Source organism: Chinchilla lanigera, unplaced genomic scaffold (genome assembly GCF_000276665.1).
Source record: "Chinchilla lanigera isolate Chin_1 unplaced genomic scaffold, ChiLan1.0 scaffold00066, whole genome shotgun sequence".
Taxonomy (NCBI): Eukaryota; Metazoa; Chordata; class Mammalia; order Rodentia; family Chinchillidae; genus Chinchilla; species Chinchilla lanigera.
The window spans coordinates 12003817-12018136 of NW_004955467.1; the positions used below are offsets into that span (position 1 = coordinate 12003817).

The following is a 14320-nucleotide window of genomic DNA, read 5'->3' on the forward strand; positions in this document are numbered from 1 at the left end:
GCTTGCTGGACAAGTGCTGCGTTCCAGCCATACATGACACTGCTTTGGCTGGAGATGGGAGGCACGGCTGGAGAGTGGGCACCGCTGTCTCCAGCATCTCTTACCTGACCTCAGCAAAAAGGAAGAGTCTCACCTCCTACGCACTTCGGGGACAGAGCCTTGCTTTGCTTCAACGCACAAAAGCCAGAAAGCTTTGCTGTGCATGAGGGAGGAGAGGAGATCCAGCCTGTCTGATCTAGATACTGGTCCCTTGAGAGTTGACCACCAGGACCAGATCTGCCCCATGGGAAGGCACATCTCCAGTTTTAGCAGAAGCCTCTGTGGACACACAGGGAGGCAGCCTTGAAGCCACTCTGCCTGCACATTGCCCAAGAGGGTTTGCCTTTCTAAGAACCAGGCATTCCTATTACAATAATTGAGGATACTAGCTCTGACTCACCGGACATAACTGTTCCACTCCTCCACACCTTTGCTCGTACTGAGCTGTCTCCCCGGGAAGGTCTTCCTACCTTTGCATACCAGAAAACTCCTACTTGTCTACAAAACCCTGGTCATGGTCTCTCTCTCTGGAAAGCCTTCTCCACTCTCTCTAAGCCACAGTGGTCAGGGGCTGAGGATTTAGCTCAGCGGCAAAGCGCCTGCCTGGCAAGCGCAAGGTCGTGAGTTCGGTTCCCAATACCGGAGAAAAACCAAAAATAAATAAATAAATAAATAAATAAGCCACGGTGGTCGTGTCACAGCATGCTGCTCTGGGCCTAGCTTACTGATGTGGGGTTCTTTGTCTATTTTTTCATCAGACTGGGGGCCCCTGTGAGACCAGGATTTATCAGCTTTAAGGGGTTGGCATTTTGGGGAAAACTGGAAATGAAGATCCCAAGACACACAGAGCTAGGAGACATCTCTGAGCTGCTAAGGTCTCATGAGAAATTAGGTCCAGGGGAGCAGCTCCCACTGGGAAGCACACTGCTGAAAAGTCTCCGGGGGAACTGGTACTATGGAACCTCTGGGAATTTCTAGAACCACCTAGCCTGATCCTGGGCTTTGCGGTTCCACCTCCAGAGGATTCCCCTGCGCCTCTGGTGACAAGAGCTGCTGGCAGGGCTCCTGGTGGTAAGGAGCTACTTGCACAGCATCCTAGGGCGTGATCACTAGGCTGTTTCTTCCCACTTCCTGCTCATCTGTTCACATGACCCTATTCAGACCAAGTCTCTGCTAAGCCCAGATTTGGAGTGAGTAAGCCCACAGCTGTTTATGTGACGATTTGTGACGGACTTTGAGGCGGACCAGCAACCACAGGGCCTGTTCAGAGCACCCTGTGAGACCTAGCATCAGGACCTGCGGCCCACCCAGCTCCCCATGGCTCCTCCTGCCGGCTGAAGAATAGAGGCTATTTTTGCTTAATCACAGCCTTGGAAAGGCACAAATTGTGCTCATCCCATCTAATTACCCATGCACCCACTGCTGTTGAGACAAAAGCCAAGGTCGTCACCCACATGCCCTAAGCAAAGCATGGCCCCAGCCTGGCTGGGTAGTCCAACTCCAACTGCCTTCACTGCTCTTCCCACCAGCTCTGGATCCCCCAGGGGGGCAGGATGAGAATGTCCCAAGGTTGACAATGACCTCTCAATTTCACTCTCCGGCCTACCTACCCCTGGCAGCCACTGCCATCCCCACTAGCCACCCCTGGGGTCAACCAAGCAGGGCTCAGGAAGTGAGGAGCTCCACCCATAACCCCAGTGCCCCAGGTAAACCCACATAGAGAAGGACATACATAGAGGATGTGGACCATGGTGAAAGCCCTAAACTGAGAAATGGGAAATAACTATCTAATTTGAGAAATGAGTACCCCCTGCCACCACCACCAAATGTGGGGAGTGGGGGCACTTGCCTGCATTCCATCATGAGGGCCAGGCAGTCTGAGATTCTGAATTCACATGTGAGTGCCCTGTAACAGTCACACTCCATGCCTAGCAGAATTAGACCCTGGACCTTGAAGGGACCTCGAGGCATCACTACAGAGTCACTTTGAGGGCCTTGGAAAGAGGAAGAGGAACGAAGAAACTGCAGGTGGCAAATATCACTTAGATTTTCAAAGCAGCTGATTCCAGTTGGGGAACTCAGTGTTAATTCCCAGGCAAGTCTTGGAGCAAATTAATAAATAAATATTTTGAGGGCCCCTAGGAAAGGAAGCAGTAGCCACTGGAGCTCTGATAGTTCCCTTGAAATGCTCCTAGCCAACCCCATCTGATTGCTTGCAGAGCAGGCTCACTGGCCTGGGATTTCAAGAGAACATAAGGACTTAGGGAATCTGGTGAGGTAGGACACATGGCAGGATGACCAGCTAGCAGAGGAACTGACAGCCAACACCATAGCAGCTCACAGGACAAGGTTAATCCAGAAGGGCCAGGGCAAGAAGCCTCCATGTCATGCCACAAGGCCCTGCCCTGTCCCACAAGTGGCCACACAGAAAGTGTTGTTACCACAATCCTAGGATGGCCCAACACCAAAGTGGGGACCAATCACCAACTACATGCAAAAGAGGCAGCATGCAGCAGAGGAAATAATGGACCCTCTTCTGAAGATGTTATACCATTTTTCAAACAGAGAAAGTTGTTATCCAGTGAAATTTTCCGTAGCAACCCAGTTTGCAAAGACAACAATGGACTAGCTCTAGCTGAAGCAGTTGGCAGGATAGGAGGATTATAGTTTGGATACTGAATATCCTGCAAAGGGCCATGTGTTGAAAGACTTGGGGACTCAGGGAGGGTGCCCTTGGGGGGGATATCGGGACCTCAGCCCCTTCCTGTCTTGTTCTCTATGTGTCCTGGCCACCAGAAGGTGAGCAGGCCTCCTCTGCCACAGGCTCCCACCATGGTGTTCTATACTGCTGCAGGCCCAAAGCAACAGGGCCAAAGGACAGCAGCCTGAAATCTGTGAAACTATGAACCAAAACAAACCTTTCCTTCTTTTAAGTTGATTACCTCGGGTATTTTTTTTACAGTAGTGAAAACCAACACAGGGGCCCACTTACTCACTTCAACCTAACCTCCCTCCCGCAAGACTTCAAAGCCACTGGCCTTTTCCACCAGGCAGACACCAGGGCGACACCTCCAGCAGGTGCCCTGGGCCCCAGCTCTGTGAAAAACAACAGCCTAGTGGGAGTGTGAGGTGGTGAGAAGGAGCTTAGGGCCTTGTATTAGAAGGAAATCCACCAAAATGTGGCCAGTTATTTTCTCTCTTTGGATGTGGGGATGATGGATAATTTTATTTTCACTTGCTACTTTTCTCTATTTTTCTATTTTTCTCTAACGAGCCCATACTTCTTACAGTTTAAAATCATTTACAAATATATCCATCAAACTGACAAGTGTGCTGCATGCTTAGCCTAAGAACATTTCACACCAAGCACAAGCCCCTACCTTAATAAGTGCAAACACTACAAGCAACATAAAGCAAAATGCTGCCCTGTCCTGTGACAGCTGACAGGCTGATGAGGGAATATGAAAAAGAAAGAAATGCTTATAGAGGAAAAGAATAAATATGAAACATGGTAAATGAATTAAGATCCTTCCCTCAGGTTAAAAACCCAGCTCAACATCCCTCTGATTTCTCCTTGTTGGTAATCACCCAACTGTGTAGGTTTCAAAACACCAAGATTCAGCTGGGCGGGGTAGCGCACGCCTGTAATCCCAGTACTCAGGAAGCTGAGGCAGGAGGATCATTGTGAGTTTGAGACCAGCCTGGGCTACACAGTGAGCTCAAGGCCAGCCTGAACTGCACAGCAAGACTCTGTCTCAAAAAGACAAAAAGAAAAAGAACACCAAGATGAATCACATATAGCACCTGCCTTCAAGAATTTCTCAGAGCTTTAGAACCATGTGATCAAGACCATGGCACATGACTGAGGTCACATGACTAGACCCAGTCACGTGACCATGGGCTGCTAACAGCCTGATTCAGGGTAATGAGCAAGCCAAAGTGACTTCTCACCCTCTGGGGCTCTACAACCCAGAGACCACAGTTCAAAATGAGGAGGGAATGCTGGGTATGGTGGCACATGCCTGTAATCCCAGAATTCTGGGAGGCTGAGGCAGGAGGATGGCAAGTTTAAACCCAGTCTAGACAACTTGGTGACTTAAGGAGACCCCATCTTAAAATACAAAACTATAGAAAGGTCAGGGATGTGACTTTAATCCAAAGGCCCAGGGACATCTCTGACCTGCCCCTGCAGCTAGGGCAACTTTAAGGACATATCTGAAGTCCAATAACTACATAGGAAAACTGCAGAATAACACAGCGGTCAAATGGTCCAGCAGGGAGAAGAGCAGACCCAAGGGAACCAGTGGCTGCCTGCAGCTCCATGCCACAGAACAATGCTGGACCCATGCTTGGGTCCAGGGAGCAGAGGGCAGAGCCAAGACACCTGGGGAGAAGGTGGCTTCTGGAGAGTCTCCAAGTTCCAGCACAACTCAGGGAATGTTTATAGCTGTTCTACAATACCCTGTGCTGGCCTAGAAGCAGGAAATTCTCCTACACCAAGCTTACACAAGCAAGTTATGTAAGAGGCCGCTGAGTGGGGATGCTGGGGAAGGAATTTTAGTGCAGGGCTGGGGATCTGGAAGCTGAGGTTCCTCCTCGGGCTGAAGACTGACCCCTTTCAGGGTCAGAATCTGATCATGTCCACCCGGGCGCATCGGTTAATGAGGCTGAGGTTATGTTTGCAAGACTTCAGCGGGCCAGCGAGTCTTGCAGGGATGATGCGGAGGTGAAGCAATGGCTGGTCTGGGCCTCCTGAAAGTGTGCTGCCTGGCACCCAAGTAAGTATGAGGACAGCTCCAGAAGCAGCTCCACTTAGGGAAGCTGGGCTCAGATCAGGAGTGGCTCCAACTTGAATCAGGCCCTGCAAAGTTTCTGGCTGTGCAACCACTATAAAACCCTGCTGCAGCTACACAGTGATACAAACAGGTGTGGTCCCAAACCTTGGCGCCCCCTACAGACTCCTTTCTACTGAACACAGCCCTCCTAAGATATGTGCCAAGTTTCCAGTCCTCACCCAGCGCCCAGGCAATCTCATACATCCTGAGAGGCCAAGGCACTCTCCCTATCTGACAGATGAAAAACCTTGAGGCGCTGAAGAGCTAAGGGGTTTCTCTCAGGATACAGCGCATTATTTGAACCTAGGCCACCATTTGTCTGCCTGAAGGTGGGGTGTACAAAAGGGGAGGGGAGTAGCTTCACTCTTTCAAATGCCACAGCCCTGCCTACTCAGAGTGACCCCTGGCAGGGAGGAAAAGGAAGGAGAGAGACTGTTACAGGGTGCAGGAGCTTGCTTGGATGTCCCTGTAAGGACACCCTGTTAAGTGAGCCTTGGCCCTGCCCGAAGTCAGCACACACAGAGGAACACAACTGCACGTTCCAGCCCCTCCTTCCCATGCCTTTACCCCTTCAGGCAAAAGGATGGGAATGTTTCATACAAATATGAAAATGTGCTCAAACTTACAACTCTAAACTGAAACAATGCTCTTTGAAAACACCTTGCTTTAACCTCACAGAGGAGCCAGTATCAACAGGGCGTAGGCCAGGCTGTGGGAGAAAACAGGCTGTCTTCATTCTTTGCTAGTGAAAGTGACAACCAGAACAAACTCCCTGAAGGGCAGTTTGGCAATATCATTGAAAATACAAAATGCCCTTGACCCAGCAAAGCCAAGGGCATGTGCAAAATGGTACCAGTACAGTGTTAACCGCTACCATGTTGTTTATAATAGCAAGAAACAGAAAGCAACCTATCTGTCCACCAATAGGGGATTAAATAAACTATACCATCATGATCTCCCACACCCATGACCCAGAGCTATGAACCTAAACACATGACCTCCCACACCCATGACCCAAAACTATGAAATGTACTGAGACAGCAAGCTAATCCTGCTATATTATTATCTGAGAAAAGCAAGGTACAAGATGGGATATGCTGCGTGCTTCCATCTGTGTGGGGGTATATATAAAAATATATGTAAGTGAATATTTATGGATATGTACATGTTTGCAGGGACTATATCTGAAATGGAATATAAGAAACTCGTCATCATCTTGCTTCTGGGGAAGAGGATTGGGTGAGCTGAACACTGGAGAGGGAGGTAGACTAGTTGTCTTTAGTTCCTTGAGTTTTATATCTTGTTCATGTGCTACCTACTCAAAAGACAAATTAAAAATAAGAATTTTTAAGTGCATGTGGCAGGTGATTTTTTTATTTTATCTTAGATACTAATTTATATTTTCTGCTGCTCCAGCTCCTTTGCCTCTGAAGTTTGTGGCAGAGCTTCCTGGCTTTGTTTCCAAAAGACCTTTTGTTCTCAGGAGAAAAGGATTTGAGCAGACAGAACTCCTCAGGCTGGAGAGAGGGCCCCGCCCTCCTTGGCCAGAAGAGGGACCTGGGTGGGGTCACAACTCCAGGATGGAGAACAACTGAACTGGCCTGGCCATCCTTTGCCTCCGGGACCCTGGATCCTCAGCCAAGAGCTGCAGACCAAGACTGAAGGGACCAGCGCACTAGGCGCAGGGTCCCTGTGCTCACCAGTGGAGACACACAGCTCCCTACACACATACGTGCACGGGCGCAGGTACATCCATGCCATTTCCTCACCAGGACCTCGGGAAGACACTGGGGACTTGGGGACAAAAGTGGCAAGAGGATGAGGAAGGGAAAACCCCCGGGGCATAATGGGGGAGTCTCTCACCAACCCAGCTGGATGGGTACCCAAAGTCAAAATCAAGTTGGCTTACAGAGAAATAGAAAAAAGCACACTGCTCCTGCATGGAAGCAGTGGTCTGCACAAAGTGGTCTCCACCGCTCTCCAGATACACACACACACACACACACACACACACACACACACACACACACACACACTGCACCCTGCTTTGCCCCGGAGAATCCCTGGTTCTAGTAGAGTTGGGCCAGTGAAAGGCATGGAAAGAAGTGGGAAACTCCTTCCCAGAAAGGCTCTCCAGGCAGCCATCTCCAGGGGCGCGCCAATGCCAGGGTCCTGCCCTATGCTGCCTTGCTGTCTCCAAAGCGCCCCCAAGCCCTCTTCACCTGCAAATTAACCCTTCCCAGAGCTCTTCCCACCCACCCCCACTCCCACCCCCACCCCACCACGCAGCTGCCTGAACCTGCCTTCTCCTCAAACTCCCACTGAGCCATGGGCTAGATTCTAACGCTGTGTGGAAATCTTCGTCAGCTTCCCACCTCCCGGCCAAGCCCTGCGGCCTGACCACAGGCCCCTCACTCTCTCTGAACTCACCCACATTGGCCTTTTTTGGACAACTGTCAAATACCCATCTCAACTCACAGAGAAGTAGAGGAAATCTAGCCTCTCCCACGTGGAATTAGCAGTCTTTTCCTTCTCACCCGAGAGCCCTGGTGCATCTTGTTCCCTCTGTCTGGACTTCACCCCGGCGTACAGATATTTCCTACAGACACTGCTGTTTTCCCTCCTCCCGCAGCCTTTCCCCCTTACTCCATTCCTTGACAAAATGCCATTCCTGGGATGAATCTTTATACTTGAAACTTTGTGGTTGTTGGTTTATTGTCTTCTCCTCCCTCCTCCATCTCCAAGACTATGAAATCCTTAAGAGCAAGAACTGGGTTTGTTTTCATTCTGTTTTATCCCCAGAGACTGTCACAGCGCTGCCATATAAAGGTGCTCATTAAATATTTTTAAACAAACGAATGAATTAATGATTTGTTCCTATTTTGCACACCTATAAGTGTCAGATGCTGCACATGCTTGGGAGCAAAGCATAGATACACGTGTATATGTGCACACAGAGGCAGGCTTATTCTCATTAAATGAATGCACCCATGCATTGACATACACGCCACCGCACATTCACAAATGCAAAGACATATGCACACACATACAAGAAAGAACCATAGCCATAGTCAGAGCCAAGCATAGAAATACGCATACATGCAGGAAAAGTGCTCCCAAGGCGGATGTCTGCCACCCTGAGCTCATTAAAGCCAGCTAAATATAGCCTGTCTGCAGCTGTGCTCAGCAAGCTGCCCACACAGGCCAGGAAAAGACACCAGTTACCAGGCAGAGGAGTGGGGAGGCCAGCTGTGGGCAAGGGGCTTCACACACTGTGCCTGTGGTGGGGGTCCTCCTCTGTAGACCATGGGCTGAGGGTGTGCAGGAGGAAAATGTTCCTCTGATCACTGGCACTAAGCAGCAGAGTGTGAGGTCAAACCACGTCCCCATGGTAGGGAGGGTGATGCTGCGCTGTCCATGTTCCCTGACCGAGCCAAGGGGCCAAGCTCAGTCCAGGGTCAGAGACTGGAGTCAGAACTCGGCAGAGCATAAATCATGGCTATGACAGAGGCTCCGCTGACAGTGAAGATAACGGGTCTGTCAGAGGCCAAAACCAGGACTCAGTCTGGACCATTGTCAGGTCACAGTGTGGGGACCAGCAGAGGATCAGAGTCAGAGTCCCACGGGGCACAGCAGGGGGAAGATCCTCTCACACCAGGCCCCTCCTCCATAGCTGATGCTAGGGTTGGCCCCAGGGAAAGCCAGCTGACAGCCACCATGAGGCTGGATGCCATGTGTCAGGTTGCTGCAGGGTCCAGGGCCACAGCGGGTAAGTCTTCCTGGGGCAGAATCTGCCCCTCCCTGGTGGAGCAGGATGGAGGAAGCCCTCCTCTCGAACTTAAAATTTGGAGGTTCCTGCTCTGTACACAGCCTGGACCCCTGGGAATTTGGGGCACTAGGAGGGAGAAGGATAGCGGAACTGGCTCCTGAGAGAGCACCCGAGTGACAAAAGGCCTTGGGGCAGGGAGGATTTGAGGTAAAAGGGGAAACTGCAAGAAAAAGGAATTCTGATCTGGATGGAGCCAGGCACGGGTGGAGCTCTAGGAACTGAGGAGCCTCAAGAGAGCTGGCTGGACCACTGTCTCTGGAAGGTCACCTATTGCCTGGGCATCTTCATTTTCTCACTGTGACATACTCACTATGACAACAGCCCTCCAAGCCCCAGGTTTCATGGAGATCAGGAGAACAGGCTGGGAAGCACCCTGCACTCCATAATGAGGCAGTGAGCAGAGGCAAGCGTGTTGCTGCCTTAAGGGGCCAACAGTTCTAGCCTCAGCCTCTCCTAGGGTGGTGGCAGCTCACAGCAGGAGGGACGATCACTCCCTGCATTCAACCCTACTGTCCAGGCAGTGAGGAAGGAAGCAGCCAGGGCAGGGTCCCCTAGGATCCAGGTCCTTCCCACCATCTGCTGGGAAGAAGGCTGTCCCTGTTCCCTCTGTCGGGATGGATGGACCCTCAGGCTTCCCAGGTAGCCCACGAGAAGTCAATGCTCAGGCAGCCCTGCTCCTCTCAGAAAGCAGCAGGAGGGCGATGAGAAAGGGAAGACAAGGTAGGCAGGGAGGTCAAGGGAAGCCTTGGAGAGGTACTAGAGGGCCAGGACTGCTACCTCCCTGCCACTCTGGAGAGAGGACAGGAGTGGGAGACTGGAAGTGGGAGGCCAGTGTACCAGAGGATGTGGCAGAGAGGAGAGGTGGGTGGACAGCTCTCCTGGAGGCCACATGATGCCACAGGGTCTGACAGCACTAGATAGTGATGACAACGATGGGATGAGAAGGAGCCCAGGCTTCCAGCTTGGCTGTGTGGAGGATGACATCACCCACTTTCCCCAGAAGAGCAACAGGAGTGCACTTCCATGGGGAGGCAGTAAGCTCCCTGAGGGCCCCAGCCAGCACCCTCAGGCAGGAAGCACGCTGTAAATGCCTCCTCCGCTGATAGGAGTACACACCCGCAGCAGCGTGGTCAAGGCAGGGAGTCCACATACGCAGATGGGATACAGACCGGGCCTGGCCAGGGGCCAAGGAGACTGCACAGCAAGGTGGAGGAAGCACCCCAGTACCCTCCCCCAGCCCAAGGCCTCCCTCTCCTGACACTCTTCTGACCTCCGCCCATGACGGCTCCCTAGGCTCCCTCCAATCTGGTTCCAAATCACATGTACACACCAGTGGTGGCAGGCTGCCAGGCCGTCTGTCCAATGGCAGGACAGCAAGACAAGACTGGGCTGTCTGGCAGACACAAAGGAGGAAGCATTCCAGTAGCCACGGCCCAGAGGCCGCTGCAGATAAGGCCTGGCAACCTCAAGACCTTGCCCCTCATTGCACTCTAGAAGCCTCAGTGCTCTTGTGTGGCTTAGTAGGAATCTTTGGGGACTCAGGTGCACAGGGAGACCTATAGTGACAATGAAGAAGCCACAGGACCAGCAAAGCTCCACAAAGACTGAGCTCCACCAGATGGCAAGATACAACCTTCATGTCTGTACCAAGATGTTTCAGATGTCAAGGCTCATGCAAATGGCAGTAAGCAAGAACCATGAGGCGCTTTCCGGGCTTTGGAGACAGACCCTGACATACCACATGGGCTGTCTCTGATTCGCTCAGTAACTCTAGGAAATAGATGCCTTATTTTTCCACAGTTAGCATACAGATGCTCAGAGACTGGAAGCAACATGCCCAAAGCATCACAGCAAGTCAACAGAGTGAGCTTCCAACCTCTGCCCTCTTTTAAACCCAGACACGACAGCACCAGTCCCCAGGTTTTCTGACTCCTGACCCAGGGTAATCTGTACTATCTCCTAGCCTGTTTTTATTGAGTTTTCAAAAACCCAGTGGAAATATTAAATAGAGCAATCTGGATAGAAGTACACTGTCATTGGGAAAACACATTATAAATGTAAGGCCTTGCTATTATTCTTTAATTCAGGTCACAAACTTTTATTTTGCTAATTTTGGATTCAATGTAAACCAACAAATTATCAGCAATTATCACTATCATAAAAGAAAAATGATTTTAATGCTAAAAATTATAGGGAGGACATAATTGTGGAGCTATATGTGCAGAAAGCAGTCCTCTCTGTTGAGGACATTTGTCCTTATAGAAAAACACATCACAGGGCTGTTTTTCCCACTGCCAAAAATATTGGGTTTATACTCAGAAATCACTGGCCCAGACAACCTGCAAGGTGTCATTTCAGCTCCAGAATTCTTCTGCACATTGACTGTTATTCTTTACTAAATAAAAACATCCTTAAGGAACAGAATTCAATGACAGTCTTCAACAATATAATTTTCACTAAAATCTATAACTGAGGAAAAAATCACTTATCCTCTATTGAAACATAGTTTTTTCAACCAGGTCCAAAAAATGCCGGCTGTCCCATCAATTCATTTGTGTCTGTGGAAAACGGGCCGTGGTTTGGCTTTGTGGAGACAAACCCCACCGCAGGTAGCCACTTCCACTTCCAAACTGCTGCTGTGGTTTCCTCCTCCCACAGGCTCAATAGGGACGATCCGGGCAGTTTTCCTTTCCCAAGTCCCTGAGGAATGTGGCCACATCTCTGTATTAATCATGCTTTTAACTTTATGATGGTTTGACATCTTGGAGACCTTCCTGGCCAGGGAGAGACTGCCCCTTCTACACAGGCTTGTTCCTACAGAAAATAAATGATGTGCCCATGAACCCACCTTCCATAAGCAACCACGCAAACTCAGTTCATACTCTAGGGATCTCCTTTGACGAACATTCCCCACCAAGGTAGCTCACCTGTCCTACAGCAACCAGGGCCCAGTATTAAGTGCCTAGCACCTCCCAGGCCCAGAGTTACTCTAAGCTGTTCACACTGTCTTGACTTTGCTTCAGAAACTTCCATAAAGGCTGTAGTCCTGACACACCGTGGCTTCCCCTGTGGCCCTGCCTACCGTGGTGTGACACACCCCTTCTCTTTGAAGCTATGTCAAAAATTCTTTCAATGGCATTAGTCTCTCGGTCATCAGCCAGCTCCATAAATGAAAATCCTACACGTACATTTTGAACTGCCACTCTCTCTCTGCCTCACCCTTCCTCTTTCTCGGTGCACTGGAGACCAGAAATTTAGGGGTGCCTCTGACAAATACACTCACGCTCACCAGCCCCTAATGCAGCAGAGGCTTTATCTATGAATTGTGTCTGAATGTTAGAAACCTCAAAGATTTTTTGAAGACCTGTGCACCTGCTCGGGGTGGACCCTGGGTTGTAGGAGGCTGGTGGTACCACTGCCATATCCTTCACCACGGTTCAGTAGTAAACAACAGGAGAGCTTGCAGGAGCCTCAGGCCTGGGGAGCTGGTGGGCTGCGTGGGCTAAGCCCCCAGAGCATCAGCCACAGATCAGACCAGCAGGAAGAAAATGAAGAGAAATTCTCAGCCAACACATGGACCCCTCCTCTCCCCACCCTCAGCTGCATGTAAACAGCAGTACTGCCAACCTACAAAGACATAAGGCTCAGTCCCTGACCACCAAGTCTCCCCAGGACATCCAGGAAGACCATCAGCAAGCTGACACATCTGTAGCGTCACTCTCCCGGGTCTAGGACTGCGATTGAGAAAACAGGCAGAAGGGCACCAGAAGAGGCCAGTGTGACACACAAGAAAGACAAAGACATAGAACCCCAGAACTCAGCAGCAGGGCCCTGGCTCTGCACACATGGCCTCTTCATAGGGGGATTTTATGGATTGAGACCAGTGGTACAACCTTAAGTGACCTCATTCGCTCTGCCTTTGTTCACCACGCCACCACCTATGTCTCCTGTAAATTGTGTCATCCAAAGGAGATGGTCACGAAGGCACACGAGAGCGGGCTTCCCAGTCCCGCCACCCTCTCTCCGTCCAGGTGGAAAGGACATCCACCAGCTTTCCATGGTGTTATCCACTTGGCCACTCCCACCCCACCCCACCAGCCGCACACCCCTCATTCGGGAGCAACTCAGAACATGGCAACCCAGGAACATGAGGGGATAAGACAGCAGCCCAAACTCAGGTCCAGTGGCCCTGCAGGCCCTCTGCTCCTTCCCGTGAACAGGATGGAGAAGACGCTGCCACCCTCTAGGCTCTGAGAGGGCAAGAGGACCAGAGCCCCAGGGGCTTGCACCACCAGCCAGGGAAAAGGCAGAAAGGGCCCCTAGGGTCACGTTAACTCACGCTGCTTCTCCTGGAGGACGCTCGACGTGCACGGCGTGGCTCCTTCTCCTAGGGAAACAAAGGAGATGTGAGCAGGTGACCTGTTGCCTCTCCCGACCAGACGCTAAGTTTCCTGAAGAGGCCATGGTGGCCACACCTGCCCCTGTGCTCCAGACTTGAGGGTAGGCAGAGGTTTCGCTCACTGCTTCCATCCCTGCCCCACTTACCACAGACTTAGCCCTGGGCCTTTACGTGAGACACAGCCCAGAGCCTGTGGGACACCACTGCTACAGAAGGCCTGGCCTCGCTCCTCAGCGATGCCCCAGCCTTCTCGCCACCATCTCCTCTGACTCTCCACCCTCATAAACCATCTGCTGCTGCCGGCCAGAGGCTGCCATCTGCCCACACTCACTCTTCCCTCTGAGGGTCAATGCTGAAGACAGGGTCCAGGCAACAACTGCCAGGTCTCTCTCTAGGCAAGGTCTCTCTCCTAGGTTCTGTACATCCCGCTGCCCGCTGGGCTTCTGTGGCGGCTTTTCAGATACTCATACTTCACATGACCAGAGCCTCCTCAGGGAGTCTTCATTCCCCCCAAAAAGTGTCTGCAGCTTCCTCAGTTCTCTGAGGAAAGAAAGGCACAGGGGGAAGCCATCTCCGGGCTCTCCTGAGGCTCAGAGCCCTTCCCCTCAGGAAGCTGCCATGCTCCCTTCCCTTTAGGAAACAGCTAGGAAACATCTCCATCTTCCCAACCAACCATGCAGGCCTGGTGGATGACTCCTGTCCCAAACATGCCAACCTCCCCCAAGGAGCTGTTCCACATGCCAATCGTCAGAATCCCTCACCGTCTCCCCAGCCCTCTTCCTGCCATGGCTGCCTTTGTGGCTCGTGTCACTTGGCTCCCACTCTGTCTCCCACATCCTCGGAATCAGGGTCCCTGAGCCCCCTCAAAGGCAGGCAGGCATGAACAGGGGGAAGAGCAGACAGTTTGAAAGCCAAGATTCTGTTCCAGGCCCCCACTGACCTTCTGCGGGACCTGAAGTGCATCCTCCTCTCTGGGCCTCATTCCTGCAAGACAGTGAGGGTCCTGCACTCTCTAAGGGTCCTCCAAGTTCTGAAGGCACTTGGATGTTGCTGCATGCTAGACATTTGAATTTTAAATAGCATCACTTTCTCAGTGTGTACCTTTGGGCAAGTCAACCTCATAACCTCTAAGACTCAGTCTTCTAATCTATGAAATAGGGATCATACCGGGATGAGCTTCATGGGGTTTTTGTGCACAGTAAATGACTGATATATATA

General features: G+C 51.2%; 1 protein-coding gene across 2 annotated transcripts in view; it reads right to left on the reverse strand.

Annotated features, from left to right (window-relative positions):
- The window catches only part of Pitpnm3 (PITPNM family member 3), a 78208-nt gene that overhangs the window by 30636 nt on the left and 33252 nt on the right, over window positions 1–14320 (reverse strand). For both annotated transcript variants that reach the window (XM_013522224.1, XM_005399663.2), the window contains exon 4: window positions 13043–13090. In XM_013522224.1, coding sequence (XP_013377678.1) covers window positions 13043–13090 — 48 coding nt within the window. The remainder of the gene's footprint in view (window positions 1–13042; window positions 13091–14320) is intronic.